Source organism: Ostrea edulis, chromosome 8, assembly GCF_947568905.1.
Source record: "Ostrea edulis chromosome 8, xbOstEdul1.1, whole genome shotgun sequence".
Taxonomy (NCBI): Eukaryota; Metazoa; Mollusca; class Bivalvia; order Ostreida; family Ostreidae; genus Ostrea; species Ostrea edulis.
In genome coordinates, this window is record NC_079171.1 from 20,138,042 (window position 1) to 20,148,593 (window position 10,552).

General features: G+C 35.5%; 1 protein-coding gene across 1 annotated transcript in view; it reads right to left on the reverse strand.

The window, feature by feature from the left end:
* Nucleotides 1–9,898, reverse strand: part of LOC125661609 (serine-rich adhesin for platelets-like) — a 32,132-nt gene extending 22,234 nt beyond the window's left edge. Inside the window, exons 1-2 of the mRNA XM_048893679.2 lie at nucleotides 9,542–9,898; nucleotides 2,964–3,303 (exon numbers count right to left, since the gene is read on the reverse strand). Coding sequence (XP_048749636.2) covers nucleotides 2,964–3,303; nucleotides 9,542–9,718 — 517 coding nt within the window. The 5' untranslated portion in view covers nucleotides 9,719–9,898. The remainder of the gene's footprint in view (nucleotides 1–2,963; nucleotides 3,304–9,541) is intronic.
* Nucleotides 9,899–10,552: the final 654 nt, after the last annotated feature.

The following is a 10,552-nucleotide window of genomic DNA, read 5'->3' on the forward strand; positions in this document are numbered from 1 at the left end:
AATATATATTTCCTGGTTTCTTTATGTCACATCTGTATCTATATATTATATTCCCTGCCTCTGTATTTAACAATCCAATTCACCGCACTATTTAACATCTCCGTTGACTTGAACTTCTGTATCTAACATTTCTATTCATAATAACAATAATAGTATTGAACTTCACATTCAGAATCTCTATGTATCTCTATGTATCATTTCAATTGACCTCTGTATTCAATATTTCTATCTCTATATTCATCATTTTTATTGACTTCCGCATTTAACATTTCTATTGATTTCCGCATTTAACATCTCTATTGACTTCCGTATTTAACATTTCTATTGACTTCCGTATTTAACATTTCTATTGACTTCCGCATTTAACATCTCTATTGACTTCCGCATTTAACATTTCTATTGACTTCCGCATTTAACATCTCTATTGACTTTCGTTTGTAACATCTCTGTTGGTCTTTATATTTAACATTTCTATTCACTTCAGTATTTTTTGCTGACAAAAGTAACTCTATATCCCTCTCATATAACAAACTTTCTGACAACCTGTAATACGGACGGCGTGCTTATTTTGATAATTTAAAGGATCTTTCGTACCATACAAACTTTCTGAGAACTAACGTTTGATATAACGGTATGATTGTTGCATTCTAAGGACGATGACTGTTGGTAATTACTACCTATGATGGCAGTTTGAGGTAAATTTAAATGACTCGTATCTATTTTTGAACATAATTGCGGTGATTATCATCTAAATTGCATTTTTTTTCATTGTGTTACTTTGTACGCGAATTTCGTGAAATATAAATAGATAAGCCGTGAAGTGACAGCTGATCTGAGAATCCGATCCTTTGCTCTAGCGAAAGTTTGTGTCTTCGTTATGTGAGGAGTGTGTTGTCAGACATGTTTATGGGGAACAAAGATTGTACATGTACACCCAAAATCAATGTACAAGACAGGCACTCTTCGTCCTCCTTACCACAGACATACAGTTATGATTCTTTATATATTTACATTTCATGTTGCCAAGTCTACGACAACTTTTACAATGCATGGATGTCTCGATCAAAGCACTGTGATACAAATCAATTGTGACGTCGTATTAATAAGTGCTTAATCGACTGGAACACGTGATCATTCGCATTATGTGATTGATCACCCATCTACTTTTGAAAAAGCATGACAATTATTTCATTAGAAAAGGTTGTATATGATATTTATTTACATAGAAACAGTGTAATGACATGTATTTACTCAGACACCATGAAAGGTGAAGATAACGAATAGTGATCAATCTCATAACTCCAGTAAAGGTGAAGATAACGAACAGTGATCAATCGCATAACTCCTATAAGGAATACAAAATAGAGAGTTGTGGAAACACGGGCCCCTGGATATACCAGAGGTGAGATCAGGTGCCTAGGAGAAGTAAACATCCCCTGTCTACAGGTCACACCCGCCGTGAGTCCTATATCTTGATCAGGTAAACAGAGTAATCCGTAGCCAAAACCAGTATGCCAAGAACGGCCTAACAATCGGTATGAAAGATGTGTATCAACATTCATACATACCTAGATACTGTGATGTAACATACAGGCTACTTAGATACTGTGCAATGACATATATGTTTAATTAAATACTGTGATATAACATACATGTTTATTTATATTCTGTGAATTGTTTATTGTAACCATCTTTCCATGCTACAGTATCCATCTATTAGAACCATATCACACTCAGTAACTTTACTCCGTCACTGTACAATTCCCCAGACACTAAGCTATCATGATTTCTATAGAAGAGAAATGGTTAATAGATATCTTTTATGTAACTGATAATATTACACATGCTTTCATTGTTTAAATCTCCTCTATAATACATTGTACATGTCTGTATTTATTACTTGTACTTATATAAGTAATAGTCTATCATGAAAGGTGAAGATAACGAACAGTGATCGATTTCAATACTATTATATGGAATACAAAATAGAGAGTCGTGCAAACACGAACCCCTGGACACCCCAGAGGTGGGACCAGGTGCCAAGGAGGAGTAAGCATCCCGTGTCGACCGGTGACACCCGCCGTGAGCCCTACATGTATGTCTTAATCAGGTAAACGGAGTAATCCGTAGTCAAAATCAGAGTGCCAACACCATGTACTGGAACAAGTATTTTTATGAAAATACCTGAATTAAAAAAAATATTTCAACCTTTGGAATCCACGTAAAACAATCCCACGTGCCCCTTCAATGTACAATTGGAGAAGGATCTGGTGGTTTGTTTATATAGTAATGTACGAGTGGAGAAGGATCTGGTGGTTTGTTTATATAGTAATGTACGAGTGGAGAAGGATCTCGTGGTTTGTTTATATAGTAATGTACGAGTGGAGAAGGATCTCGTGGTTTGTTTATATAGTAATGTACGAGTGGAGAAGGATCTCGTGGTTTGTTTATATAGTGATGTACAAATGGGGAAGGATCTCGTGGTTTGTTTATATAGTAATGTACGAGTGGAGAAGGATCTCGTGGTTTGTTTATATAGTAATGTACGAGTGGAGAAGGATCTCGTGGTTTGTTTATATAGTGATGTACAAATGGGGAAGGATCTCGTGGTTTGTTTATATAGTAATGTACGAGTGGAGAAGGATCTCGTGGTTTGTTTATATAGTAATGTACAAATGGGGAAGGATCTCGTGGTTTGTTTATATAGTAATGTACGAGTGGGGAAGGATCTGGTGATTATGTATTATATAGTAATGAACAAAAGAGGTGGGGAGAGAACATGTGCTTATGCTATGGGGATCCAAAGATCACGCGGAATTATGCACTGAAAGAGATTGGGTTTATTAGTACAGAACTGGTAAGGTAGGTATCGGATCTTTCAATCGTTTTTTAAACTTTCGTTTTTTGTTTTTTTTTATAGAATTACTTGCTGAAGTTCTGAATCCACATAGACATGAATTTACCTTCTGTAAACCTCCACCGTAATACACAGTGTTCACAGGCCACGGCTTCCGGAAGTAGAAGTACTGTAGACACTTCCTGTGATTTGTCTATTACAATGTCGTAGTCGTGGGAATTCAGAGGAAGCAGCGGGAAGTCCTGTTGGCACTCTTCATCTTCAGATAAAGAAGAGTCTAATCGAACACACAGAGAAATCCGCAAAATTCCACCAAACGTCGTATTCACTCGAGATTTTACTTCTAAGACATCACCGGAAGAATATGTGTTCACTATGATAACTTCGGCTACGTGTGTAACTTGTGACTGTGTATGTGAGCAGTAACCACACTTCCTGTCACGTGTCTACAAGAAAAGAAAACAATCATGATATTCATTGATGTTTGCATCCGAAAAAAAGTAAAATGTCATTCACAAAGCTGCAAATATATACAGTGTAATTATTGAATATCTAATATTATTCTTTTTATGTTTTGTTGGCACAGATTTAATTTATTATTTTTGTTGATGAAAGCGCCGAATTCGAAAAGTGCAAAGTGTTACAAAAAAAAAATCCCACCTGTTTAACAAAAAGTATATTACAAATTTCTCAATTTACATGTAATATAATCGATCATTGATTTCCGTTTTGTGTGGTTTTTCTTCATTACAAAACATGCTGGCAGTGTTAGAAATCAGATATTTGGTATGTTTGATCTGAAATATCATTAAGGAAACCTACAACCTTAAATCAGTAGACCTGACAACCAATAAGGCATGTCTATCACCACCATGCTAATGAGACGTTTGTTACAAAATTAATGTCGATAAGTTTGAATTATTTTAATCAAGCACCGAGTTGATCCTGTAAAATCATATATTAGTAAAATAATGAATTTTAATATTTGTCATAGAGAATAGATGTAGTTTACACTAGTGCGTTGATAGTCATGTAACTTAATGATAATTCTAAAGACCTCGTCATGTCTGAAAGCGCGCTAAATTGTCTTGTAGAGGAAGAGAGAAAGAAACAATTATTTCCTCACGTATTGGACAGATTCTTTCTTTGTAAATTTGCACGATGGTTATTGTCAAAGTTTTCAGAGAGCATGTGCATGTCTCTTGTCCGAAAAGGCCTTAACATATGTACTTGATAATGTAAAACAATGGTTATGAAATATTCATGCAATGAAGATCACAATTCATTTTCACTTCTATTCTAAAAAGCATTTTAATTAAACACGAAAACACAATGGATTTTTGTCTTGTACCTTGTTATCGTGTGTCACTTGTAGACCTGGTGTGGCGTTTCAATGTTATTTATTTTTTAAGTTCTTTGATTCTGTTTTGAGTGTTGTCCTTAAAAGTTATATGCGTATATTTTTATCTGTTTTGTCATTTGAAGAAGACGAATCACTTTTGAACGTTTTATGACAGATGTCACTTAACATAGAATTTATATCTTGCTTGCAAAACCAGGTGCTCTTGTTATAATCCTGTTACTTTTTATCTCTCAATTTACACACGGAGAGGCTGCATCTTGAATTTTAAAATATATGTGTTTTATTAAGTACTGTTCAAATTAATTGACCTGTAGAATTTCTGCATATCACTAAGGTTGATATATGACTTAACAATTCACCTAATTTTGTTATTTTCAAGAAAACCACAAGCATAGCATGCATAAACTGCTTGCATGTTCTGCTTTCCCCGGACTTTTGAAACTCTTTATCCAACTGCTGTGTAAAATTTTATTTAATCGGGATCGACATTTCTCAGTCTGGAGGGGTTCGATTTCGACAGAATGAATCTATTGAGTAAGCTGAAAACAGCCCGGGTTAGTTAGATTGAGTGAGTAACTCCCTGGTATACGCAGCTAGTGCATAGTATCAAACAGACATTCAAGTGAAGGATGTTGCAACCGCTTTTGGTTGAAAATTCTAAACAAAAGATCCCTTGTGCCATTTTGATATCTGCATCCCGCCCATTGGGGCGGTAAAGGTACCAGCTTCAGTTACAATCCACGCCCCCGCTTTGAATGTTTTTTCCGGGACCACCCCTGCTCTATAAATGTATCAGATAAAATGTGTGTAGCTTCGTATTTACATGTGTCACCCAGTAAACATGTACCAAAATCTCCAAACAGATGGGATTTTTACTTCTTTGTGATTTCCTTTATGTTAATCAATTCTATTAATCACCAGGACCTGATGTTTTAATTGTTTGTGGAATATAGCGTTATATGTGGTCATTATTCAATCGATTTACATATTAATAATGAGAAAACACCTTAATCACTTGGCGAAGCGTGAAGGAACAGAATTATGAAAATGACTGCCTCATTTGTTTGGGTAATCTATATTTATTAACCGTGAAATAGACACTCGCAGAAATTATCTAATGAACCGGCTATATTTTTTGTGTGTATTAACTAAATTGTTGTTATTCAAATCTAAGTCACATTGAACTTCAGATGTCACCAGAATATCATTTGTAATTGAGTGTCCGTAAGTTGATGAATGAACCGCCATGTAATGACTGAGGGAAACAAAACCGAAAGCGCATATCATAGCGCATGCATTGTCACGTGATTTCAAGACACTATATCTTTATCTCCTACAAAGAGAAAAAAAAGAGTTTAAAAAAACTAAGGATTCCTTTAATTTTGTAGACTAAATATTGATGCGTCACATTGTCACGTGATTTACAGGGCAGGATAGCTAGATCGGCAACATTCTTTTTTTCTTTTTTCTTTATTTCCCGCAATCGTGAAAATTTTTAATTTATGTTCCAGCAATTGCTCAGTAAACGTCTATATTGCGATTATCGCTATGCTTAACAAGGTAAAACGCGTTAAAATGTAAATTGAAAACAAGGATTCATTTTTCTCTGTCGTTGTCGAGATTATATTTTGCACGATTTCAGAGGTCGTTAAAGTCCGCACGCAGAAGCAAACCGCACGCGGAAATGTGTACAGTACAAATTATGTATGCAGCAGCCCGCCGGATGATTTTGTAATCTTAAAAAAAGTATCGTTATGAATCAATTGCAAATATTTATGATACAATGAAAAATTGTCGACCATTACCTTACAGAATATGAATTAGATAAATACATAACGTGATGAATAGTTTTTATTGGCTCAGACATTTAACCCTCAGAGGTTAGTACATACAACGACTGTAGATGATGAAGGACCTATTTGCTCAATCTTTGTCCAAGTACAACAGCTTCAGGAAACAGACCTCTATTTCATCCCTGGAGTTTGCACGGTTGGTTGCTTGTATAGGGTTTAACGTCCCACGTGAGAGTCTACATGCATGGTGCCGCGTTTCAAACGATTGGTATATTAGAAACTTAAATGGTCTACAGATTTTTTTTTGAAAACTCATTTCTACCAAAAACCCCTCCGGACTGGTAAGAAGTGTCAGTTCATTTAATTGAAATGAATTAAATTGTCTGACATTCATGAATCAGATTTCAAAAACTCTGGGCAGGGACCTATATACTATATACTTAGTATATAGGTCCCTGCTCTGGGTCAATATCGAATATACCGAGGAGAGTGCTTTAAATATATGTCAAATTGAGTCAATATGATTTAGAATTCACTATTCCATATCCAATAAAAGATAGTTAGATGGCTATATAGGTAGATAGATAAGTATGTCAGGTAGGTAAGTAGTTACAGGCGGTAGGTAAAGAAAGATCTTGCGTCAATGTATACTCGGCGCCATTGCAGGCCTTTTCATGCTCAAGGTTATTTATGCAATTTAACAGTGACGTCATAACCGAGCGTAAAGATGTGTACATGAACTGCAGTTGCTCTGCAGGCATATACCATGATGCGCGTTAGACTACATGCACTGATTATAAAACATCGCAAAATGTATAAATAGTAAACAGTCCCGCACTAAATAATAACGCTGACGTCATATTTCCAGTCCGACCGAGCATGTTGAAGGAATCATTCATGGTTGTTCTGACTTGTTGACTGACACGCTTGGGTGATGTTTCAAATCATATCATTAGCACTGTGAAAAAGTCACATCTAACTTTCATAGATAATACACGCTTCTATCTATGTATATATCTATTCATTCTATATACATGTATCTATTTTATCTAGATCCTCAGTACCCCTTGCTTGTCGTAAGAGGCGACTAAATGGAGCGGTCCTTCGGATGAGACCGCAAAAACCGAGGTCCCGTGTCACAGCAGGTGTGGCACGATAAAGACCCCCTACTCAGAGGCTGTAAGCGCCGAGCATAGGCCTAAATTTTGCAGCCCTTCACCGGCAATGGTGACGTCTCCATATGAATGAAATATTCTCGAAAGGGACGTTATAAAACAATACACAATCTATCTTTCTATCTATCTATCTGTCTCTCTGTCCATCTGTTTGTCTGTCTGCACGTGTGTGTTGTGCTAATAACACGCACTGGTGTGCAGCAAAACTTTCATAACGCAGTAGCCAATTTTATGTACATCTTTAGTCCAGTAGACGTGAAAAAATTAATATCTAATGCAAGAATAGATGTTTATAAATGAAAAAAGAATTCTGAATTATGTAATTAAAGATTTCAATAATTCTCTAAACATCACAGTCTTTGTTGTACACGTCACACGTCACTACGTCGTCTACATCACGTCCCATCCCGATCCTCGTGCCAGTCTACGATCGCTTTATACTCAGAGAAAACTAGATCACAATCCATAAAATATTAATTAATTATGTAAATTAATAGTTTATCGCAAATTCAGACCAAGTGTCGATAGAAAAGGTCCAGGAATGTGACATACATATGACAATTTCTAATTTATTTTGATTGTAAATTAAACCAAACATGTACTGTGACTGAAACTATGCATATATGTATGCACAAGAAATCCACCAATAGTATGTATCGTACGCAACAGGAAGGATCCATTCCTCAAAACGTAACCCAGCATCTTCAGTTCTGTTTCGACTCACAATTAAGTTTTCTGTGACAAAAACGAAATCGGAAGCTAGTAAAACTGGCTCAAGATGAGGGAAACTAATTTCTATGCAATACGGAAGTACACTTACTTTATGAAAATGAAAGTATGATCCACATTTATTGTTCATGGGACATCGATCTTTTATTTACACTCCTTTTACTGAAAGGGATATCACTTGTCTCTAAGGTATTTCTTTACAGGAAGATCCACTCAGTAATTACAATAGATTTATCTCATCTTAAATCTATTTCAAATTAGAGATGTCTCTTTCTGAAACCTAGAGATATAACAAAGACATTGCTTTTTTGTAATCTACAACGATGTGTATTTCTGAAACCTAAAGATATATCTCTTTCTGAAACCTACCAAGATATCCCTGAAACCTACAGAGATATTTCTTTCTTAAACCTACAGAGATATCTCTAAAAAGAAGTCTCTTTCTGAAACTGCAGAGATATTTCAATCTGAAACCTACACATATATCTCTCTATCTCTCTCTGAAACCCATAGAGCATCTCTAAAACCCAAGAAGTCTTTTTCTGAAACCTACAGCGATATCCCTTCTGAAATCTACAGAGATATTTCTATTTAACCAACTGAGATATCTCTTTCTGAAACTGCAGAGATATTTCAATCTGAAACTTACACAGATATCTCTTTCTGGAACCCACGGAGAGATCGCTTTGAAACCAACAGAAAGATCTCTTTCTGAACTCTACAGGTATATATATCTCACTACAGAAGAGATTCGTCTATTTCAATGCTCTTATATACATATACATGTGAGATATATGACATAGCTAGGTATGTCTCTGATTATAAGATACACATGTATGTCTCAAACGAGATATCCGTTATTGGAAAATAGGTCTTCACGTCAAAAGAATTCTCTTCTTTTATCAAATGATATTTTGATTATTAAAAGAAACGAAAAATCATATAATATTTTTAAAATGAATAGAGATGCTTCTTATATATACGGAGGGGGTGGCTAGGAAAACGGGCTAGGATGTCGAAAAGAATGAGAAGAAAAAACCAAACGCTGAATAATTAATTCAGGAACTATCACTGTTTAATATATGTACTAATAGCTTTTTATTGAATATTTGAATTATTTTTCTTGCATATTAAGTAGATGTTTTGTCTCGGATTTTCCTTGTTGTGATGTATTACAAATTGCAGTTCTGACCTCGTCAATTCCAGCTCTGCGCATTGTGCAGGCTGCGGTCACATTCCGAAACACTTTTGATATATTGTCTCACGTTAGAGACATACAAATGGTCACCGATACTGCTGATGATGATAACACGGACAAACAAACCAACAAATGTCACAAAACAAATAATGTTATAACCGCTGTGACGTTTTTTTCCCCAGCTGGTCATTTTACAAAATTCGCATTGGAAGATGTATGAATTTCCCAAAATTCTTTGGGATTTCTCTCTCTCTCTCTCTCTCTCTCTCTCTCTCTCTCTCTCTCTCTCTCTCTCTCTTTTCCATTTGTAGTTAGTACGGAAATCTTTTTCAAAATATCTTTTGAACCTTTGAGTAAAGAAATGATATAAAGTAAATTTCCTTGATTTGATTTTTTTTTAAATAGTTTTCCATAGATGATTCTTACCTCTATACACTTTAACTGGTCAAGTTCTCCGGATTGTGTCTTCTCCCATAACCTGTGCCTGGGGATAGGGTGCACTAACTGTGAGGTTTCTATGGATGTTAATCCCTGATACACACAGACACACAGACAAAGCGTCACTAACACACTCGTATGTAGTCCTGGAATTCTGAAAGACATTTTTTGGCGATTTTCGGCGATCCCGAGAACAGAAAACGAAACAGTAGAATTCTCCAAGAAAATTCCTCAGCAATTTTACATTGTTTCAAATCATCCCAAAGATCTTTAGCCGAGCCGCATTTTCGTGTCAATAGTACAGGGGAGAATTAAAAATTACTTATGCTAATTTTACACGGCTACGGGAGACAAGGCCCTCATTGCGCACGTCAGTTGTGACGGAGCGGTTGGTTGACAGTTCACATAACAATATTGTATAAAATTTAACAAAGTGTATAAATAGAAAAACTTCCTCTCATATTATGTATTATAAAGAAACAACACTTTTCCTATGTTTAATTAAACAATGTCACGCCCATCATTTACTCATTTGTAAAACAAGTCAATTTGACGTTAAATTCCATCCTGTACATCATCCTTTAATATACTCCAGTACTTTTAATATGCAAGAGTTATTGTCTCAAATTTTCGGCATTTCAGCTCAGCGACATGTACCGATGACATTCATGATTTCCGCAATGTTTATGTTGATTGGAGTTGGAAACTCTACTGCTTGCCAAGATGTGTATAAAAACCCAGAGAGAACCCAGTGTAATTATTTAAGTTAGAACTCGGTAGTTTAATTATCCAAGTTGGAACTAGTTAGTGCAAGTATTAGTCAGAGCAAGTTAGTGTAGTTATTTAAGTTAGATTTCGAGCGAGATTCCGGGAGGGGGTATTTTTAAGGCTAGATGGCTAGATTGTTTGTATCATAAGTCTATAAAAACAATAGAAGCATGGATAATTTGTATAGTCGGCTAAAGCGATTAGTATGTAAAAAAAAAAAAAAAAAAAAAA